This window comes from Pelobates fuscus, chromosome 3 (assembly GCF_036172605.1).
Source record: "Pelobates fuscus isolate aPelFus1 chromosome 3, aPelFus1.pri, whole genome shotgun sequence".
Classification (NCBI taxonomy): Eukaryota; Metazoa; Chordata; class Amphibia; order Anura; family Pelobatidae; genus Pelobates; species Pelobates fuscus.
Genome location: NC_086319.1, coordinates 81,074,532 through 81,097,905, shown reverse-complemented (window position 1 = coordinate 81,097,905; position 23,374 = coordinate 81,074,532). Strand labels below are relative to the sequence as shown.

Here is a 23,374-nt window from a genome sequence, read left to right as displayed (position 1 = left end):
CCTTGCCTGATTTGGATGTTGAATATTGGCTTTCCCTTCGATTTCTCACATTAATGGTTTGTTTCACCCAATAACTTGTTCTTACCTTTTAATCAATTTAAAGAAAAATTCTTCCTTAGCATTTTTGATGCCCCCATGCATGAGAGATTGGTAACATCTATTAAAGAACATTTTGGTGTTCCCGACCGGGGTCCGAATGAGAAGAAATTGGAAATGTCAAAATTAGAAAAAGTCTATTTGTCGGACCCTGTCCGTAAACATACCGTCTCTGTTACATTGTTTTTGCAGGTGAAATAGGTCCCAAGTTGGACTATATGTTTAAATGGGAAAGTGAACTGGGTGGGGTATACAAAATAGATGAGTGACCTGACTTCCTTATCACGCTGAAAGGCATTACACAATCTGTTAGTCATCTGGAGTCTCATTATAAATTAGTATACAGGTGGTACCTAACTCCATCTAGGCTTTCTAAATTAAAAAAACACAGCATAAGATGGCATAGAGTTATACTCCTACATAGATTACCACATTTTTTTAATTTTGTTTTGGTAGTAACAGATAAACAAGCTAAGTATACTTGTCCGCTTATAAGTAAAAACATGCTTTGTAAACACACTGTTGAGTATGTCAGTAGAGAATCAGGTTATACTAACTGACAAAGTGAGTAGAGTGTTAGAACACCCCCAAGGCCCCTACAGTAGGTTGTTAGAGAGCAAGGCCCCTAATAGAGATTAGAACCCCATATTATTAGAATTAGTTAAGAAGTAGTAAAACTTAGAAATCATCAGGCAAAATATGGGTATCTGGACAGAGGTGTGTATGGTAGCAAGAGTCACAGTCCCCTTTCAGCCTATGCCCCTCTGGGGTTGCTCATGGCTCTACCGTGATGGAGAGGTCAGCAGGCAGAGGATTCCAGATGGAAGCCAAGATGTCATGCTGCTGCGGAGTGCTGCAGAGTACATATTAATGGCTGGTTACACCTTCAAAAATTGGCAAGAGCACCAACTGGAGCTTGACTTTGCAACATTTACAGATAAAGTGGCTGTTCTGGATTCCCTGAAATCTAGGGTGCTCTTTCACTTTGGATTAATGCCACTTATGTTCCAGCCAAATCCATGTAAGGCCACACTGGAGTGGAGAAGCTCATTTCACATGACAAAGGCCCTAAGAGGCACCAACATCGGCTATCGGTGGGGAAAAGCACACGCCCTCTTGAATACAAAAGATGGCAAGATCTGCACACTCCCCTCTGTCACTGGGTCTACCTTTTTGGGTACAATACTGGAATCTCCTAAGAAACGTGTCTGTCTAATATTGTAAACACAGGCTGTTTAACACAAGTGCTTCTAAACAAATGTTACAGAATCGGTCAGACCAACCAAATCCTGAAACCATTTGGCTTTAGTAAATGTGATGGGAGTTCACTCATCTTCACTGGATTTTGGCCATTTGGAAAAAATCGGGTGTTTAGTGAAAATAACCCTGTAAGTGAGTATCCACACTGCTTACATATATACTTTGCAGTTAAGATGTTTCAATCCTAAAAGTTCCAGATACGGAGCCTGAGAATTGAGAATTTGCCTCCTTAGCTCCCTGAGTTTTTGGTCCTTCACCCTTTTTTCAGCATCTGTAAATCTCTTAATAATTTCGGGTACTGGTGCAATGCTGGCTGCACAATATTGACCACTAGGACTATCAATTGAACTGTCTTAGGTGAGGGCTTTTCAGGCTTTCACATAGAGCTATGCCTTCTACGGGTTACCTCTACACCACCCATGGTCTGGCAGGGCAGTGCAGCAATAGCACCCACTCACTATGGCACCCTGTGCATTCACAGATTTCAGTTCCCAACGAAGAGCACTGCTTATAGTTCCCAGAATTCTCCACATAACTCTTCTTGACAGTGGCATTAGATTAGCAAATCATTAATCATCTGGAACTACTGCTAAAAATAAAAAGTGATTAATAACATCATCTGAATTTCTGCAAGCACAGATTTGACTTTTCCAACAGCTAGGAAAAGAATGTGTGATATTGAAAATTCTTAAGCAGTCCATCTTTTCAATAACTCCTTAAAAAGACAGTTACATAAGCAATGTATTAAAAACATGACAAGGGAAGAGGCTCAATAATTGCTGTAGCTACCCCAATCATTTGACTTAATATTTTCTAAATTATCAATTACTCACCTTAATCCCAATCGTTTTGAAGCAAATCAATAAGGATCAAGTGGGATTTAGCCAACCAGGCAACAAGCCGTAAATACAAGATAATGATCGATCGTGCTGATGTGAAAAAAAAAACAAAAAACCTGCAAAAATCCAGAAGTGTTCATTTTACGTCAGGCTTCCAAAGATCATTTGAAAGTCAAATAGAACCTTAAGTTAAATTGGAAAGTAAGGGAATTTTTAAAGGAACACTCCAAGCACCATGACCACTGAGCAGGGCTATGTTCACTGGCTGAGAGGTCTGAGCCAACAAGCTGGAACCCTGGTCAGCTGTGCTTCCCCACAATGAATATATTTGACTACTGCAGCAGGGGACACTGGATATGGCCCAACATCTCTAAAAAGATTTTGAAATTTCCACTGGAAGTTCACCACGGCACTCCTGGTACTATAAACATTACAGTGGATTATAGTTGGTGTGGTCCTCAGAGTGGTCCTTTAAGGCAGAGTCGATGGTACTCTATATATATAAAGTCCAAAAGGAAAAAGGTAAAAAAAAAAAAAGTATAAAATTCAAAAATTGCTATTCCAAACTACTACATTAATTAAACGAAAACATATGTAGAGAAATTCAGATTTTTAATGAAGGATTATCCTGGACACAGTATCTTCAATTTAATCTAACAATATTCTTATGTGTTTGTACTGTAGATATAAAATTATATTTGACATAGTCAGTTGACCCTATTTTCGCCAAATTGTTATCGCTAGCTTAATGTTTGGTCATATATTTACACATTGCCAAAATACTTCCATTATCCTCCAGAAAATCTTAAATTCCTGTGTTTCGAAACAGAATACGTAAGGCAGGGGTATGAAATTATTTCAATTTAGCTTTGTCCTCTTTAAGGTGCTCTTTAAGGTGCACTCTACTGTCTACCCCCCCTCCTACTATTTACAGGTTATACTCGAAAAATTAGAATATCATGCAAAAGTTTGTTTATTTCAGTAATTCAATGTAAAAGGGGAAACTAATATATGAGATAGACGCATTACATGCAAAGCAAGATGGTTCAAGCTGTGATTTGTCATAAGTATGATGATTATGGCTTACAGCTCAAGAAAACCCCAAATCCACAATCTCAGTAAATTAGAATATTACATGCAATCAAAAAAAAAAGGAGTGTACATAGAACAATATCAGACCTCTGAAAAGTATAAGCATGCATATGGACTCAGTACTTTGTTTGGGCCCCTTTTGCAGCAATTACTGCCTCAATGCGGCGTGGCATGGAAGCTATCAGCCTGTGGCACTGCTGAGGTGTTATGGAAGACCAGGATGCTTCAATAGCGGCCTTCAGCTTTTCTGCATTGTGCGGTCTCATGTCTCTCATCTTTCTCTTGGCAATGCCCTATAGATTCTCTATGGGGTTCAGGTCAGGTGAGTTTGCTAGCCAATCAAGCACAGTAAGCCCACGGCCATTGAACCAGGCTTTAGTGCTTTTGGCAGTGTGGGCAGGTGCCAAGTCCTGCTGGAAAATGAAGTCAGCATGCCCATAAAGCTCGTCTGCGGAAGGAAGCATGAAGTGCTCCAAAATCTCCTGGTAGATGGCTGCGTTGACCCTGGACTTAATGAAGCACAGTGGACAAACTCCAGCAGATGACATGGCTCCCCAAATCAACACAGACTGTGGAAACTTCACACTGGACTTCAAGCATCTTGCAGTGTGTGCCTCTCCATTCTTCCTCCCGACTATGGGTCCTTAGTTTCCAAATGAGATGCAAAAGTTGTTCTCATCAGAAAAGAGGACTTTGGACCACTGAGCAACAGACCAGGACTGTTTTTCTTTAGCCCAGGTAAGACGCTTCTGACGTTGTTTGTTGTTCAGGAGCGGCTTGACAATGTCCAGGATCCGTCTGTGTGTGGTGGCTCTTGATGCACTGACTCAAGCCTCAGTCCACTCCTTGTGAAAGTCCCCAACACTTTTGAATGGCCTTTTCCTGACAATCCTCTCCAGGCTGCGGTCATCCCTGCTGCTTGTGAACTTTTTTTTTATCAAAGTTACATAGCTGAAAAGAGACTTGCGTCCATCAAGTTCAGCCTTCCTCACATTTGTTTTTTGCGGTTGATCCAAAAGAAGCCAAAAAAAAAAAAAAAACAGTTTGAAGCACAATTTTGCAACAAGCTAGGAAAAAAAATTCCTTCTTGACCCCAGAATGGCAGTCAGATTTATCCTTGGATCAAGCAGCTATTACCCTACATTGAAAGATTATATCCTTGAATATTCTGTTTTTGCAAGTATGCATCCAGTAGCTGTTTGAACATCTGTATGGACTCTGATAAAACCATCTCTTCAGGCAGATAATTCCACATCCTGATTGTTCTTACAGTAAAAAAACCTTTCCTTTGCCTTAGACGTAATCTTCTTTCTTCCAGTCTAAATGCATGGCCTCGTGTCCTATGTAAAGTTCGGTTTGTGAATAGATTTCCACACAAGGGTTTGTATTGGCCCCGAATATATTTGTATAATGTTATCATATCCCCTCTCAGGCGACGTTTTTGTAAACTAAATAGGTTTAAGTTTGTTAACCTTTCTTCATAGCTGATATGTTCCATTCCTTTTATTAATTTTGTAGCCCGACTCTGCACTTTTTCTAGTGCCATAATATCCTTCTTTAGAACAGGTGCCCACAATTGCACAGCATATAATGAATATGTGGTCTTACCAGTGATTTATAAAGAGGCAAAATGATATTCTCGTCCCGAGAATGAATGCCCTTTTTCATGCATGACAATACCTTACTGGCCATGCATGAAAAAGGGCATTGGCCACTGCTGATTGACATTGCACATTGTTGCATAGTTTGTTGTCTATAACAATTCCCAAGTCCTTTTCGTGTGTTGTTATCCCTAATTCGCTTCCATTAAGGGTATACGTTGCTTGTGTATTCTTTACGCCAAAGTGCATAACTTTGCATTTTTCAACATTAAATTTCATCTGCCATTTGAGTGCCCAGTCCCCCATTCTATCTGAATCCCTCTGCAGCAAAGTAATATCTTGCTCACATTGTATTATTTTACAAAGTTTTGTGTCATCTGCAAACACTGAAACATGACTTTCAATGCTGTCTTCAAGATAATTTATAAACATGTTAAATAGAAGGGGTCCCAGAACAGACCTCTGAGGGACACCACTTGCCACCTCTGTCCAGCTTGAAAATTCACCATTAATGACAACTCTTTGTACTCTGTTTTTAAGCCAATGTTCTACCCAAGAACAAGCATTTTCATCGAGACCGATTTCCTTGAGTTTGAACACTAATCTATTGTGTGGAACTGTATCAAATGCCTTGGCAAAATCCAAATAGATCACATCCCCTGCAACACCCTGATCTATACTTCTACTTACTTCTTCGTAGAACGCAATCAAGTTAGTGCTGATTTTTGCTGATAACCATGTTTTTCTCAAGGAATTCTTGAATATTATACCTTAATAACCTTTCAAATATTTTACCAGCCACAGAAGTTAAGCTCACAGGTCTATAATTTCCAGGCAAGGATTTTGAACCCTTTTTGAATATAGGAACACTTCCTGAAAGAAAAGAATCTTGAAAGATTAAAAACAGAGGTTCACTTATTTCTAAACTTAGTTCCTTAAGTACACGTGGATGGATACCGTCAGGCCCTGGAGCTTTGTTTATATTAACTATCTTAACCCGTTAACGCCGTTACGGCGTTCCATGCCGTCCCCATTATAATGGGCTTTAAAGCCGTTGCGGCGGCATGGAACGCCGTAACGGCTTTGAGCCCCAGGAGGTAAGTTATACTTACCTCCGCCGCGATCCTCTTCTGGGGGGCTGCCTGACAGCCCAGGCAGCCCTCCCACGGCAAATGAGGCCCCCGGGGGCCATGTGATCGCTCTCAAAGAGCGATCACATTGCCCCCTATAGCTGGCTATGGATCTGCCTGCAGGGGGACTGTCTAAAATATCAGACAGTCCCCCTGCTGGTAAGAAAGTATAAAAAAAGAAATTATACATGTTAAAAAATAAATTGAAAATATTTTTATATATATAATATGTATGTATATTATATATATAATATATATACATATTATATATATGTAAAGTCATACAAAGTGTATTTAATACTAATATAAGTATATATATTAGCATTAAAATACACTTATAATGATGTTACATATATATAATATGTATATATATTATATATATAATAGATGTACATATATATATTATATATATATACGTATAATTAAAATAATAAATAAATAAAATAATAAAATAAATAAATAAAATATTGAAACAAAATTTAATATAAATTATATATTCATATTGTATTTTGTTATTAATATATATATATTGGTAACAAAATACACTTAGAATGACATTCTATATATATCTATCTATATATAAAATACAAATAACCGCAAATATATATATATAGATAAATACATATAATTACATAAAAGATTACATTAGTATACACGTAGAATTTAAATACATATATATGTATATATATTAAAATTCTACATGTATATTTAAGTAATCTTTTAACATAATTATGTGATTTGATTAATTAAAATTTGATTGACATGCCTGACAACACAGGGAGAAAGTGCAGAGAATTTAATTCGCAAGCACTATATTTGACCCTGTAATTCTCCACGACACCATAAAACCTGTACATAGGGGGTACTGTTTTACTCGGGAGACTTCGCTGAACTCAAATATTAGTGTTTCAAACTGGTAAATTGTATTACAACGATGATATTTTAAGTAAAAGTGAAGTTTTTTGAATTTTTTACAAACGAACTGCACTTTTATGGACTATATTATTGTTGTAATATGTTTTACTGTTTTAAAACACTAATATTTGTGTTTAGTGAAGTCTCCCGAGAATAACAGTACCCCCCATGTACAGGTTTTATGGTGTTTTGGAAAGTTAGAGAGTCACATATAATGCTTGCGTTTCATTTTTTTCACATTGAAATTTGCTAGATTGGTTATGTTGCCTTTGAGAGCGTATGGTAGCCCAGGAATGAGAATTACCCCCATGATGGCATACCATTTGCAAAAGTAGACAACCCGAGGTACTGCAAGTGGGGTATGTCCAGTCTTTCTTAGTAGCCACTTAGTCACAAACACTGGCCAAATATTCGTTTTTTGCTTTTTTCACACAAAAACAAATATGAACGCTAACTTTGGCCAGTGTTTGTGACTAAGTGGCTACTAAAAAAGACTAAACATACCCCACTTTCAATACCTTGGCTTGTCTACTTTTTCAAATGGTATGCCATTATGTGGGTAATTCTCAATCCTGGGCTACCACACCGTCTCAAAGGTAACATTACTAATCTGGCAAATTTCAATTTGAAAATGGAACGTTCTATATTTGACCCTGTAACTTTCCAAAACAACATAAAACCTGTTAATGGGGGGTACTGTTGTACTCGTGAGACATCGCTGATTACAAATATGTGCATTTTGTTGCAGTAAAACCTAACAGTATTATGACATTTACAGCTAAAATGTCAGACGGAAATACACATTTTTAAAAAATAAATAAATTTCTCACAGTTTTTTTTATTTTATTCATAATAAATTATATTCCATATATGAATAGTTAATGGTAAATTAAAGCCCTGTTTCTCCTGAACAAAATGATATATAATAAGTGTGGGTGCATATAATTTGAAAGAGGTGAATTACGGTTGAACAGACATATAGAGCAAATTCCAGTTTTTGTTTACGTTTTGTTTTGATCAGAACGTGCACTATTGACTCCGTCCTGAAGGGGTTAAGTTGCTACAGCACCTTGTCTTGAGTTAACCGATTACAATTACAATTATTCTGCAAGTTTTTAGTAGCAATCATTTGCACATCTATTGCCATGGATTCTTCCTTAATATATACGGAGGAGAAATAGTTATTTAAAATTCCTGCCTTTTCCTGGTCTTCATTAACTAACACCCCCGTTTCAGTTTTTAGTGTACCTACACTTTCATGTTTGGGTTTTTTAGAATTTATGTACTTAAAAAATGCTTTGGGGTTGGTTTTGCTCTCTTTAGCTATCATTTTTTTATTTTGAAGTTTAGCAAGTCTTCCACACTTTTCCCTTCCACATAACTTTCTATTAATGTGCTTTGATATAGCACTTTGGAAACATCCAACTTCCTTCGCAATTACCTTTTGAGGCTTTCCCTCCTTATGGAGGGTGTCAATGATGGTTTTCTGCACAACTGTCAGGTCAGCAGTCTTCCCCATGATTGTGATTCCTACTGAATCTGAGATACCATTTAAAGGCTCAGAAACCTTTGCAGGTGTTGTGGCGTACTTAGCTGATTAGAGTGAGACACTGTGAGCCTAGAATATTGCACCTTTTCACAATATTCTAATTTACTGAGATTGCAGATTTGGGGTTTTCATGAGCTGTAAGCCATAATCATCGCACTTATGACAAATCCCGACTTGAACTATCTTGCTTTGCATGAAATGCGTCTATCTCATATATTAGTTTCCCCCTTTACGTTTCATTACTGAAATAAATGAACTTTTGCACGATATTCTAATATTTCGAGTATCACCTCTAAGTAGAACGTAAAATGCCAATCATTATGTTAGGACACACTCATAATTCCTGCCCCAGAAGTACTCAACCTAAGTTACACTACAAATACAGAATTCAGACACTAGAACTTAAATACCACATCTCTCTCACACACACACACAGTGGTGGATCTACCGTGGTCACCGCAGTGCCCGTCTGCCATGTGTTGCAGCCCCGGCCGCACGTTAAGGGGCCCACTGGGTAGCCCATGCTGTTAGAGCCACCCGATGGAAATGAATTTCCAGAGGGCCCAGTCAGTGCTGTGGCGCTTTAACAGCACGAACAGGCCCCCTGTGATGACATCAGAGCTGGGAGGAAGTGACTGCCCTGGTCACTCCTCCCAGCTTACACCGGGAGCCGCACGGGAGGAAGGAGAGGAGGGAGTCAGAGTGGGAACTTTGACTCCCATCAGGCTGAGCCACCACGGAACCCCAGGGAAAGTCACTCTCTGCATCTAGGAAACAGGAGGGTGACTAAAACATTTTGTATATGTGTGTGTTTGTGTGTCTGTATGAATGTTTTTCTGTATGTGTGTATGTATGTGTGTTTGTATGTGTGTGTCTGTATGTGTGTTTGTATGTATGTATGTCTTTGTATGCATGTGTGTATGTCTGTTTGTATGTGTGTGTGTATCCCCATGTGTGTGTCTGCATGTGTGATGGGGCAACGTATGGGGGGGAAGTATGGGAAGGTAGACGTATGGGAGGCCCCAGGGCAATTTTCGCACCGGGGCCCCATGGTTTCTAGTTATGCCTCTGCACACACACACACACACACACACAAACAGCTATCTATCTCTATCTATCTACCTATCTATCACTATATATATTTACCTATAGCTCTATCTATATCTAGCTATCAATCTATTGAGGGAGGTTGATTAACAGGTGCTGGAGGGGAAGGGGTTAGCAGTGGATAGTGAGTTTGCCTGACAGGGACTGGCAGAGAAAGGGTTAACAGTGGTTTGTGATGTCGGCTGGTAGTGAACGGGTTAACAGTGGGTAGTGCGGTTGGCTGACAGGAAAAGGGTTAACAGTGGGTAGAGATGTTTACTGACAAGGGCTGAAGGAGAATGTATTATTTGCATTACAAGGAGGGAGGCAGGGAAGCACAAATGGGCTCTAACTGCAGTGCAGTCTGTGCTGTGAGCTTTCCTCACACTAGATAAGACATTTTTAATGGCTGACAAAGAAACATTTCTTTCAGAGACTGGAAATTAGGAACATGTTGAAATGAGAGAGGGGGTGGCTAAGGAGTCTGGGTTACACTGCTGAAAACATTTTACAGCACTTCAGAAAAACAACACAGAATTGAAAGAAAAGAAACTAACCACTTAATGGCAAACAAATCTATTGAAAAAATATAAAAAATATTATATATTATTATTATTATTATATATAAAAAAAATCGTATCCTTTATATTAAAAATTTATTTTACAATTGAGGTGCCAACAGGCTCTGGAATGAATGAAATACCTTGAGCGTTTCACGCTATAACGACCTTACTCATAATCCAAGGACCAACGCAATGATCATCCTAAACAGCAGGAAATATATGGTTTAACAATATGTATCAGTATTTTACAAACACCACGCATTAAATACAATTTAATTCAGAGGAAATGTCATAATAATCAAAATGTTATGCCTCTGGTACAGATACAGTTGAATTTCTTTTATGCGTTTTTGTCAAAATAGCTGACGATATTTAATGTTGATTTAGAGATGAGCTGAGCATGGCTCAGCTGAATTCGGTGCTCTTGCAGCGAGGCCTGTGCTGTACGTCTGATGGCGCCCTGTTGGTGAAGGAGGTGTGCCGTGCAGTATCACAGAGAGCGGCTCAGCTGTGTGCTGCGGGCATAGCTGCTGTGGTCGAGAAGATACACGAGAATTGTCAGGATGAAAGGAAAATTTCAGTGGGAGTCACAGGATCATTATACACAGAGCATCCACAGTAAGTAGGAAAGCATCTAGAGATATGCATGAGTTTTTTCTTTTCTTTAGCAATGAAAACATATTTTAAAATACACAGTCTAATAGAAATGTAACCATTTGTAGTAAGTGTAAAATTTAAGTTTATTCGTTTTGGGGTTTACACAATAAACAGTGACTTACTCTGAACTGAAACATTTAGGTAAATATAGCTAATTTGGATTGAAGGGATGAAGTCATACTGTTCTAAAACCGTTTGACTACTTACAATGAGGGGTCCCAGGGCACTTGTGGCACCATGACCACTACAACAAGCTGTAGAGTGTATAGTACTTGTAGTATTTCTTTAAAATGTTGTTATGCCCAATAAATTAAGACACAGATTAACCCCTTCCCGACCGCGGACGGAAATTTTCTGTCAAACTTGTCCTTCAGTTAAGGACCGTTGACGGAAAATTTCCGTCATTTACTAAAGTTAAAGTTAACGGGGTTAACGGTGCTCCGGTCTGCCTCTGTATTAGAGGCAGACCGGGAGCACCCTATCGGGCTGCCCCAGCACCGGTGCTCGCTCTGACAGCATGTCAGAGCGAGCACATGTGCTCAATGTACTTACCTTCTGCCCCCCTGCCCTTCCGGGTTCTGTGTGAAGTGCAGGGAGACGGATCAGTGCTGATCCTGCCCCCTGTGTAAAAAAAAAAAGAATTAAAGTTAAATCCCACCCCTCCTTTCCCCTGTTTTAATAAAATTAACCCTTTCCCTGCCAATTGATCACTGACTACAGTGATCAATTGGCAGGGTATACATTTTAATGTCATCTGATTTATTTTTTTTTAACCCCTGAGGGTTAATTATTATTTTTTTAACCCTCAGTAGTTACATTTATTTTATTAATTATATATTTAGCTAGCTGGGATGGGTGTTAGTGGGGAATTGGGGAATTTGGTGTTAGGCTAACTAGGGGTTAACGTTAAAAAAAGTTTTAAAATAAGCATTAACCCCTTAAGGACCAAACTTCTGGAATAAAAGGGAATCATGACATGTCACACATGTCATGTGTCCTTAAGGGGTTAAAAAGGTGAATACATTTTTTTTTAAATGTTTTAGTAACTTTTAAGTAAAAAATAAAAAATACCACCCCCCTTTACTCAGTCTAAATAAAAATTAACCCCTTCCCTGCCAGTTGATCACTGCCTACAGTGATCAAAATACAGATCACAGTATTATACTGTGATCTAATTTTTTTTAACCCCTGAGGATTAACTTTTTTTTTTTAACCCTCAGGGGTTCAATTTATTTAATTAATTAATTTAAATATTTTATAATTATATATTTTGCTAGCTGTGGTGGGTCGGAGTTATGGGAAAATGGGGAATTTACAGTTAGTGCTGCTTACTGCTAGTTAGGGGTTAACGGTAAAAGAAAAGCTTAGAAAATATAGTGCACGGTAGTTGCATGGATCTCTAGTACATGAAGGGCCTTTCCACCAATATGTGCACCCCTTCCCATGTTACCCGTGACAATATGTGTGCCCAATCATCTAAATCAGCCCCATCACATGGCAATTTGAGGTCAGTTTTGGCCCTAAAATTAATACTTATATACTGATGGCCTAAAAATGGGTATAGATTCTCACATACTCTCTGCCAACGGAACCAAAACAGCATTTAGTAGCCAAATTCCCAGTTTGATTGTTATGTTAGCAGTGTCTGTGTGACTACCACCTATCTGTTGCTAATTCAGTGAACGTCAGTGGAAACTCAATGCATTAGTCAAAGACATCACTAGCTATTTTTAAGAAAAAAAATAACATTTCTCATTGAAATAAAAGGTGAGATCTTCCTGCAAGTACCTGTTGTTAACAGGCAGGCTGTTTAAGGACATTTTAAGGATATCATCAAAATGCAATTTACTGAAACTGTCAACCAACCGTATTTGTACAAAAACCTGAGAAACTTACTTCCCATACAGCCTTCCCATCCAGTAACTAGACTTTATTTAGGGTCTATTCCTGCTCTTTAAGTAAATGATAGATTCCCTGTCTTTACTAATATTTTCATAACACATTCAAATAAAATACTGCTCTGCAGAGACAATATAACATTGAAGAATTAATAAGACATAAAATCATGTATGTGTGGAAAACACACTTTACTTTTTATTTTTTGCAGCTTTGCCAGAAACTTAACGAAAACTTTGAAGAACCTGATTCCTGGCAAAGAAGTCAACTTTAAGACATCAGATGGGCATGGGATTGGAGCTGCCTTGATTGCTTCAGTGGCTGAAAAAACCCGAAAAACTTTATAATTCACGAGAAAGTTAAGAATATATATTGTCAGAGACACCACTACATTTGTGGTCACATATACACATTGGCTGACCATGTTCAACAGAGTTTATGTATATTTTTTTTATGTATTTTTGTTATATGTTGCCATTGTATATTGTAGGTATTTTATATACCCTTTTCACATGTGGATGTTTTATGGCTGTTTTACTGAACAACATAAGACATTAGTTTAAATATAAATATAGAAATATAGATGTACTGTATTTGCAAAATATATGTACCGTATAACACGCACCTCATTTTAAGAAGGAAAATCCAGGAAATGTCCCCCCCTCCCATAGTGTTCTCCCCCCCTCCCATAGTGTTCCCCCCTCATCCCATAGTGTTCCCCCCTTTCCATAGTATTCTCCCCCCTCCCATAGTATTCTCCACCCCCTCCCATAGTGTTCCCCCCCTCATCCCATAGTGTTCCCCCCCTTTCCATAGTTTTCTTCCCCCCCTCCCATAGTGTTCCCCCTCCCACCTCCCATAGTGTCCCCTAGTGCACTTTCCCTCCCCTTGTCCCATAATTACTTACCTGTCTTGATGCGTGGGCCGGTGTTCAGCGCGCACCGCGGTCTGGAACTTCAATTTCAGGTTCCGGTTTCAGGCGGGACTGAAAGGAAGTGTGCACAACCGGAACCTGAAATTGAAGTTCCAGTGCCGGAAACCGGAACCTGAAATTGAAGTTCCAGTACCGCGGTGCGCGCTGAACACCGGCCCACGCTTCAAGACAGGTAAGTAAACCTTCACATTCGCTCCATAAGACGCACAGACATTTCCCCTCACTTTTGAGGGGGAAAAAAGTGCGTCTTATGGAGTGAAAAATATGTATATCGGCGTATAACACGCACACATCATTTTCCCCCTATTTTCAGGGAGAAAAAGTGCGTGTTATACGCCGATTAATATGGTAATTCTACCACTGTGATATTGTCCTTTACAACTGGCTCTGAGTACAATGTCTACTTCGGTGGGGTTAGCAACAGATTGGACTGAAGTATCTTAATACAATAGGGGGAAGTATCATGTTTGTTTTTTTTCTTGATTTCCCATATACCTCACTGCACAACTCTTATTTTTTTTTTTTTTGCTTTCCTTTGTTTTTTTTGTTTGTTTTTGCTTTCCCTTTGGTTTTGTTTTGGTTTTGCTTTCCTTTGTTTGTTTTTTTTTGTTTGTTTTTGCTTTCCTTTGGTTTTGTTTTGGTTTTGCTTTCCTTTGGTTTTGTTTTGGTTTTGCTTTCCTTTGTTTTTTGTTTGTTTTTGCCTTCCTTTGGGTTTTTTGTTTGTTTTTGCTTTCCTTTGTTTTTGTTTTATTGCTTTGCCAGTTTGTTTATTGTAATGTATATTTCTTTCCAAAAAAATTTGCTGGCACTGTTAGTGCGGTGGGTTTTTCCATGGTAAGCAGCTTTCGTGTTCTTCATCTTTGTAAATGTGCTTTTTTTCTCCTACTAATAACACTTATGTGTCTCCTTATTTTGCAAATGGAGATCTGAATTATCACCGTCTTTGGAAAGTTTACTGCTGTTTATGAGTATAAATTGTTGGAAACAGAATAAAAAGTAGTGGAAGGATGGGTCATTTTGGGACACTACAAAAAAAAAAGTGTGAATATTTTAAGTTAGAATAATGGTTTTATACATACTTTTTTTTTTATATATAAATAATGCCAATGTTTAGGGGTTTTGTAATGTCCAGATTTCTTATGTATGCAGTTTTGTTTTATTTTTTAAATATTTTAGAATAACTAATCAGCATATTGTTGTAGGTTATTTAATTTTATTATGAAGCAATGGATACTAACTTGACATTGAAAGTAAGTATTCTTGGTTAATATAATATTTATGTGTTCTAGGAAAATAAGTAAAACTAAATAGTTCTTAATTCTAATCTAAACAGTTTATGCCATGTAATAATTTGAGATACCTTGCAGAAGGCATACTGCAAAACAAAATGGCATTTTTAAATGCGATAAAGCATTAGCTATTGTTTTATTATGCATTTCTTTAAAAATAAAATGCCCCTTTATTCCAATTGCAATGTGCTTCATTTAGTATTGCTCTTGTTAGGCGGCTTTCGCTTTGTTCTATGTTATCTGCTGTTCTATATTGTAATGTAATGAAATGAAATGTAATGAAAAAAAATTTTTTTCACATGTATTGACGTACTACAGGACATAACCAATGGGCCTGCAATGCTTGATGGCAAATTAAGGGGACTAAAAAGAAATGCCTGGTTTTGATTTGGTCAATGAAAATGTAAAACAGAAAATGAATTAAATACATTTTTATGAATCTCCAAAAAGTTCATTTTTAGTTTATATTTTTTTCAATGCACTTATCTGTATGTGACATTGTTTTTTGATCTTGTAAAAACTATTCTCCATGACCAAATCCCGTTACCCTTCCATTCCCAATAAGTAACGCAACACCATGTTAAGTGGGTAAGGGCAACGGCCACAGCTTTATTTAAACCAGCATAACCAAATACTGTCAGCTCCTGGTTTTACCCAGCAGACAGGTACACTTTAAACTTCTTCCAGAGCCTCTGCAGCCTGTCCTTCGTCATCAACAAAATTCAGGCTGCGACTCCCCAAGCCCGTCCGGGCATTATTCACTTACCAAACTTGCTGGCGCAGGAAACCTGCCACCGCAGACCCCACCCCTACTAGAGGGAGGGGGATGCGTCCCCCAAAACCAGCACCTGTGTCATTATTGGTTGTAACCCCATTTTAAATGTATCAAAACCGACATGAGTAAGATGTACCAAATCAGTACGCATAGAATTATGGTTATCTCCTTCTAGTTAAACATGAGGAATCACCAATCCACCCAAGCATTGTACGAAACATGATATTGTCATGTTGAAGTGACATCCACCTCACTATACCCCTTTTTGCGTTGCGCGCTCTTGACCCAGGTAATCACCACCAGCGTGGATCAGCAGAATCAGCAGTATAACTGGTTCTGTCACATATCGCTGAAGCGATCTCTCCAGATAAAATTGCTGCCAGCGCAACCCCCTGATCCCACACCACCTAACATTGACCTGGTGATGAGTAATCCCAAGATCCTGGTCATACGACCTCTGGTCTACCTGACAAGTTGCCCAATAAATAAAAGAATGCCCAAGGATCCAAACATATAGAGAATATCTAGCAATAAAGAAATCAACCGAACATTAACCATACCCAGGCACCTATAAAGAAGCACCTTTTAAAGGCCGAACATACAATCGAAAACCTGCTCATTCCCACCAATCCAGCAGCCAAATAAAAGAGTCTAACAGGGGGGCGGGGCCTGACTGCCATGGCGGAGAGTCGCATCTTGCTTGAGCTCCTCTCCTACTCTGGCAATACTAGCCGTTAATAGTAAGTTTAAGCTGAAAACATGTTTTGCATTATAGAAACTTTTTCAAAATGTGGTGTTGCCATTGAAATCTTTGTTAAAAATAGAGTTAACTGCATGTGACATTTGAGGATAGGCAGGCCCGGACTGGCCATTGGGCACATTGGGCAAATGCCTGGTGGGCCGCGAAGGCCATGGGCTGGCAGGGGAAGTCACAGGATTTCCCCGGGCTATCCGAGCGCTGGCCCTGCTCTATTCCATGACGGGCCGGTGGGGAGGTCAAAGATCTCCCTCACCGGCTCACAGGCAGTGTAATGAGGTCACCGGCAGGGGAGGGAGACAGGAGAGGACCCGTAGGAGCTCTATCTTGCAGCTCCGCCGTGTTCTTCTCGCGAGATCCGGAGCATTGCCATGGTCTCGCAAGACTGAACTCTAGCCTCGGGCTAGAGTTCACTTACCACTAAGACCATCAGGGATGGCAGCACGGTCCCCCTTTCCCAGGAATAAGGTAAGAAGGGAGGAGGGATATAATACTTGCTTTTTTAAAATTGACATTAACCTGGCTCCCCCAACACACAATCCCTCCAAACATTCACACACAGCAGTCTCTCACACACACATCACTCTCTCTCTCTCACAAACACACAAAGCACTCTCACATACACACACAGCACTCTTTTACACACACACACACACACACACACACACAACACTCTCTCTCACAAACACACAGCATCCTCACACACACACACAGCACTCTCTCTCTCACACACACAGCATCAACTACACACACAAACACACACACACACACAGCACTCTCACAAACACACACACACAGCACCCCTTACCTGCACACACAGCACCCTCACACACAACACCCTCACACACTGCACCCTCACACACACTGCACCCTCACACACACTGTACCCCTCACTACACCCTTCACACACACACTGCACACCTCACACACACACAATAATTCCAAACATATATATATATACTACAGAACCCCTCACACACTGACTGCACCCCTAAACACATTACATTCCAGACATACACTAGATCCCTTACCTAACTCTGTATCATCTACACACATACACACACTAGATCCCTATATACACTCTGAATCATGTACACACACTGACTAGATCTCCTATACACACTCTGGGTCTTTCAAACACACAATAGATCCCCTACACACACACACACACACACACGGCACCACCTACACACACACTACATTTCTGACATACACACTCTGGATCCCCTATGTATACACTAGATTCCTTGTAAGCAAAGACATACTACATTCCCTAAAAGCACACTCTCTACAACCCCTACACACGCTACATCACCTATATACACACACACACACACACACACTACAGCCCATATGCACTCACTCGCCACATCCCCTATACACATTATGCCCCCTATACACACACTGTCTACAGTACCTAGACACACATACATTACATTACACTATAAACACAACACAACTAAAACCAACCTATCAACACAATACCATACCACAATCAGCTCACTCTACACACACGCAATCCCACAAGCAGGGTCCAAACACATGCACAATACTCTTTCCTGGCATTTATTGGCACAATACTCTTTCCCATTTATTGAGACACCAGAGACAAATTTCAAGCACAATCATGTTAATATATTTGCTTGCACTGTGCAGAACATATACAGGTCCTTTTTCTTATGCTAGAGCTCTTCAGCAGAGCTTTGCGCATGATCTGCCCTGGAAGAGCATTGAACCAACATGCTCACTTTGAGATGGGGTGTGCTTGTCGTTGGTGATGACAAAAACACCCTATATGGCCCCGCCCCCTCTCAGTGGGCCCCTGTGATTAAAAAATACCCGGGCTGAATTCCTTTCCCAGTCGGGCCCTGAGGATAGGTGACAGACTTGATCAAACATTCATGAAAATGTATTAATGAAAAAACCTGTTAGGGTAAATAGGGTAGGTTAGTATTTGTTAGCTGGTATCTGCTCCAGCTGCAGCACTTGTATAGAAAAAAAAAGTGAAGGGAAATTAATATGAATTTAAATGTATTGGTTGTGGAAAATATGACTTCATCCATGGAGAAAAAATATGATTCTTCTATCAGTCTCCCATAATTCCTGTTTTAATGTATATACTGAAAGGTTATTTCTCAACATATAATAGAGACAAAGCTGATAATTGTTCATACACAATACATACACAAGCTTTTACTTCTCTTTACATTAGAGATATACACACAGCAACCATTCTCCATACAAGGCAGTCATTCTGTAAAAACAGTTCATTTAGTTCATACATTAGCTGAGATTTCCTGCACACACACAATGCACACTATACAAGGTTACACTTTACATACAATACAGACACAGTATTATTTATTGCTCACATTTATGAACAATCTGTTCTTTATTCAAACTTGCCATTTCGTGATCAAAGAGAAATTGGAAGTACTTTAACAACCAATGCTTTTGGTGCAAGGAGATCCTCTGTTAACAGACCCTATAGTGTTAAAAACACTATCTAGCCCCCCTGCCTTCCCCCCATAACCCCCTTAAATATAGTAAAAATGTACCTTTATTCCAGTCTGCTGATGGTTTTGCCCCTGATATGCCTCCTTTGCTGACATAATCAGAAGTGGTGATCTCAGCCAATCACAATGCTTTCCCATAGATCAGAGGCAGATCCAGCACAAGCCAAACACAGCCCTGGCCAATCATTGAATCAATGCATCTACATGAGGAAAGTTCAGTGTCTCCATGCAGTGGGTGGAGACACTGAATGCAAGTGCTGCATAGTGAGTAGCACTGCCCCAAGAAGCACTTCTAGTTGCATACCTCAAATTCCACCAAGGCTTGGTTGCAGAAAAAGTCCTGGAAAAATCTACAATGGCAATAGAAAATCTCTGGTGGGATTTGAAGAAGGCAGTTGCAGCACACAAACCCAAGAATATTACTGAAATGGAGCTCGTTGCTCATGAGCAATGGGCTAAGAGTCCTCAGAAATGCTACCAGAAGCTGGTGTCTGCCTGTACATTTTGTTTGCGGTAGCTCATTACAACAAATGGGTGCTCTACTAAGATGCTCTCCATGAAGGGGTTGAATCATTTTGAGACTGTAGAAGTCATTATAAGTTGCTTTTTCAGTTGAATTTTGGAAAAACATTCATTGTGTTGAGCTTTTTCAATTGCTTTTGTTTACATTTGTTCATTGCAAGCATTTGAAAGTCTATACATTTTGATAATCAATTCTGATCTTTAATGGGGGTTGAATAATTTTAATTACAACTGTACATCTTCCAGCTATCCGATTGACAGCCATTTAAAAGCATTTAAGGAAGATGTGGTGCAGTATGTATTTTAAATAAAATGCCCTGCTCAAATATGTCACAAAGAAGCTACTCCAACCGTACAAGTACTTGTGATCACAGATTCCTTTGGAGTCTGGAGTTTTATGAAAAGAGTCGGTGCCGCATCTGTAGCAGTGTTAATTTTAGAGGCAAATTTCAATTTAGTTTTAGTCATTGTCTTTTGACTAATAAACCATTTTAGTCGTATTTTAGTAATCTGTATTGATTTAGTTTTAGTCTAGTTTTAGTCAACAAAATTAACACTGATCTGTGACCATTCGTGAACAAAAACAAAAACATGACAGACATAGTGGTTTCAATCAGCTTAGACCACAGTCTCATTCATGAAATCCATATCACAAGAGTTGCGAATGCCGGAGGTTTGCATCAAATGCATATTTTGTTTGATTGTTGGAGTGTGCCATTAATACTACAAATTTCCAGTATTGTGCATTAAATATACTGCTGAAATATTTTCTGTATCTTTGCTTCCCTCTAGTGTATATACTATGCTTTATGTTTCAAAACGTATTTACAGCAATAACTGTAAAGTGAGCATTGCTGCTAATCATGTATTTTACAATCTCTACTAAATCTTTGCCTTGCGTCATGCCTTTTTATTTGCACGACTCTTACTGTACTTTTCAAATGGAAAACTTTATATTTATTTAGTCCATTTCATGAGACATTTATGTGTCCTCAAATTTATTCTAGCGTTCCTATAAAAGAAATCCTTTTTGCTTCATCCCTACAGCGTTCTATAGAATGCAAACCTGTTCAGCTGTGATACAAGTCAGAGTTAACTGGAAATGAGACCTTGCTGAAAGCAAACGAAGTTCAGATAGCAGTGATGGCTAAATTTTATTCTTCAGATGTTCCTGAACTACATTTCCCATGATGCTCAGTTAGCGTTAAAGGGATACTCTAAGCTTTCTAAGAACTGTGGTTCACTGTGGTCTTAGCGTAAGATGTCAAGACATTTATGGACAGTTTGACCTTATAAGGCTTTGTCAAGTGCCCGGGTCCTTCTGGTCTACAGTGACTTACTACAGTAAAAGAGTATACCTCTGCTTTAACATAACAAACCATTGTAACCAGCTGCAGGGGTTATGGTGTTTAGAGTATAATTTCAAGCTACAGTCAGTTTTTCATTGGCTTAGCAGATTATCCCCTATTTTTTGTGTACATATTTCGTGGAAGACAGGAGGAAGTCTTCGGGGTACCTTTGGAAGCTTCACCTTGCACCTTGCAGAGAAGTTTCTGTCTGCTAAAATCTTATTTGCACTAATTGCACTTTTGGTTTGTGTACACACATTTTGTTTTATCTGCACTCAAAAATAAAATATAGCTGCAAGTACCAATCACTAATTTTAACAAGTCTTTTGATATATTGGTTATGTAAACAATACATTTAAACAATGGTGCCAATTTTAAAATGGCTGCCAAGCCATGTGACTCTTTGACCAAAATGGGTGCATACAAGGATGGATAAAGCACTGCTCACACTGTATTGAAACAGTGTCAAGTAACTTTCAATAGCCATACATAACAAAACAGGTTGAAGAGAAATGTAACCAGAACAGATAAACTCCGATGAACTCCACTTACCACCTATGTCCAACTCGAACATTTTCCATTAACAGTTACCCATAGGTGAGGGCTGGCAAAGGGTGCCGGGCATTTGCCCACCAAGCCAATAATATAGAAAGGTTTGTGGGCTGCTGCCTCATACATAAGACAATTTTAAATATATTACGTATGTATATCTGGTTTGGCCTAAAACTGAGAAATGATTTGTCCTAAAGGACATAGGTAGCCTCTGTAGTCTATCTTTAAAACAATGTGAATTTTTAATGTAAACCAATAACAGTAATAGTAACACAAATAAATTATATTGCAGGTCCCCAGAAAACTCATATTAGTGAATAAACCTCTAGAGCTCGCCCATTTACCTCTCCTTTGTCAGTTGTAGTAGAGCGCTGCTTCCATGTATCGTAGGATCTCCGCCAACCTTTTGCCTGAAGCTGCTGCAATGAAATGTAAATATTTGCCAAAGTAATTTTCACTGAAGCACTGTTTTCAAATTCCATTTTAGATTTTAGTCTAATTTTCTTGTTTGCTTGCATTATTCTTGAATATTTTTTGCACAGGATGGGTCTTGCTTTGTGATGATTTTTTTTAAAGTTTTTTATTTCATTTTATTACTTTCATTGCTTTCTTATTCATTGCCCTTTGCAACTTTTGTTATACTGTTTGTAATTCTGAAATGATGCATCTGTCCCTTATGACTTCAGCAATCTAAACCGCAGCATCTTCATTCCAGTTTTCTCTCCTACCTTTTTATTTAGACACAGTGGTTCGAGTTAGTTCCTTTTACATTTATTACCCTAGGGCTTATAAGTGTATTCAGATAGAATTGTTTCAGAAACTGCTCATTTATCTTTTGCAGTTTATTTGGCAAAAAATATATATAAAAAAAATCATTCATTGCATCTATGATAGAAACACCCACAGCTTACTAAATTTTACTGTTAAAACATAAGACTTTTGTATAATAATATTATTAAACTCCAGCCTTTTAAACAGACTGAAATTACTTTTGTAAAATTTACAATGTCTACTGTTATCTGATGTTTTTTAACCCTACAGAGCTAGAGGGCTGAGCAGCTTTTGGTAAAATTATGGAAAGAGATAGAGATAGCAGCATCACTTTAAATCTAATTGATGCACTCATAGAAAATCAGTTTCTCTTTAAGGGAGCCCATACATATATCATATTGTTTTTAAAGGACAGAAAGTATTTCTTTCAATACCCTGTATGTAAGCCTAAAAAAAAACAACAAAAAATTACCTTCTTTCACGTTTGCTTATAAGAATATTGACACATAAAGTGCAACTAAAGAAAAAAACCTCAGAATAGATTCACATATCAGTTCTGATTTTTATATGCCTCATATGTCTAGGATTTTATTATTTTTTTTATAATTAAAGCTAATCATATACCAGCACTACCCCTATGCTTATGTTACCTGTAACTGTATACCTACCCTAAACTTACTCCTAAACTTAACCCTACACTAACCATAAAACAATATTAACCCTAATACAGCATTAACCTTTACCTTAACACTTAAAGGACCACTATAGTGCCAGGAAAACAAATTCCCACTGGGCTGAAGGGGTTAAAATTACCTTAATCCAGCACCAGGCTCACTCGGCGCTGGTGACCTCTCCTCCCCCTGCAGACATCAGCTCCGAATGCGCATGCGAATGCCCTCTGGGTCCCACTCCCACTGGGCTCAAGGGGGCTGAGGCGGTTAAACTCTTACCTTTCTCCAGCGCTGGGCTCCCTCGGCACTGGGGAACTCTCCTCCCTCTTCCAACGTCAGCTCTGAATGCGCATGCATGGCAAGAGCAGGGCACGCATTCAATCAGTCCATAGGAAAGCATTTCTCAATGCTTTCCTATGGACGTCAGCGTCTTCTCACTGTGATTTTCACTAGAGGCTGGATTAACCCTAGTGTAAACATAGCAGTTTTTCTGAAACTGGTATGTTTACAGCTGCAGGGTTAACCCTAGATGGACCTGGCACCCAGACCACATC

At 38.9% G+C, this 23,374-nt stretch overlaps 1 protein-coding gene across 1 annotated transcript in view; it reads left to right on the top strand.

Moving 5' to 3' along the window:
• LOC134601635 (hexokinase-2-like) overlaps positions 1 to 13,088 on the top strand; it is a 78,622-nt gene extending 65,534 nt beyond the window's left edge. The window contains exons 9-10 of the mRNA XM_063446153.1: positions 10,519 to 10,749; positions 12,896 to 13,088. Coding sequence (XP_063302223.1) covers positions 10,519 to 10,749; positions 12,896 to 13,031 — 367 coding nt within the window. The 3' untranslated portion in view covers positions 13,032 to 13,088. The remainder of the gene's footprint in view (positions 1 to 10,518; positions 10,750 to 12,895) is intronic.
• The last annotated feature ends 10,286 nt before the right edge of the window (positions 13,089 to 23,374 follow it).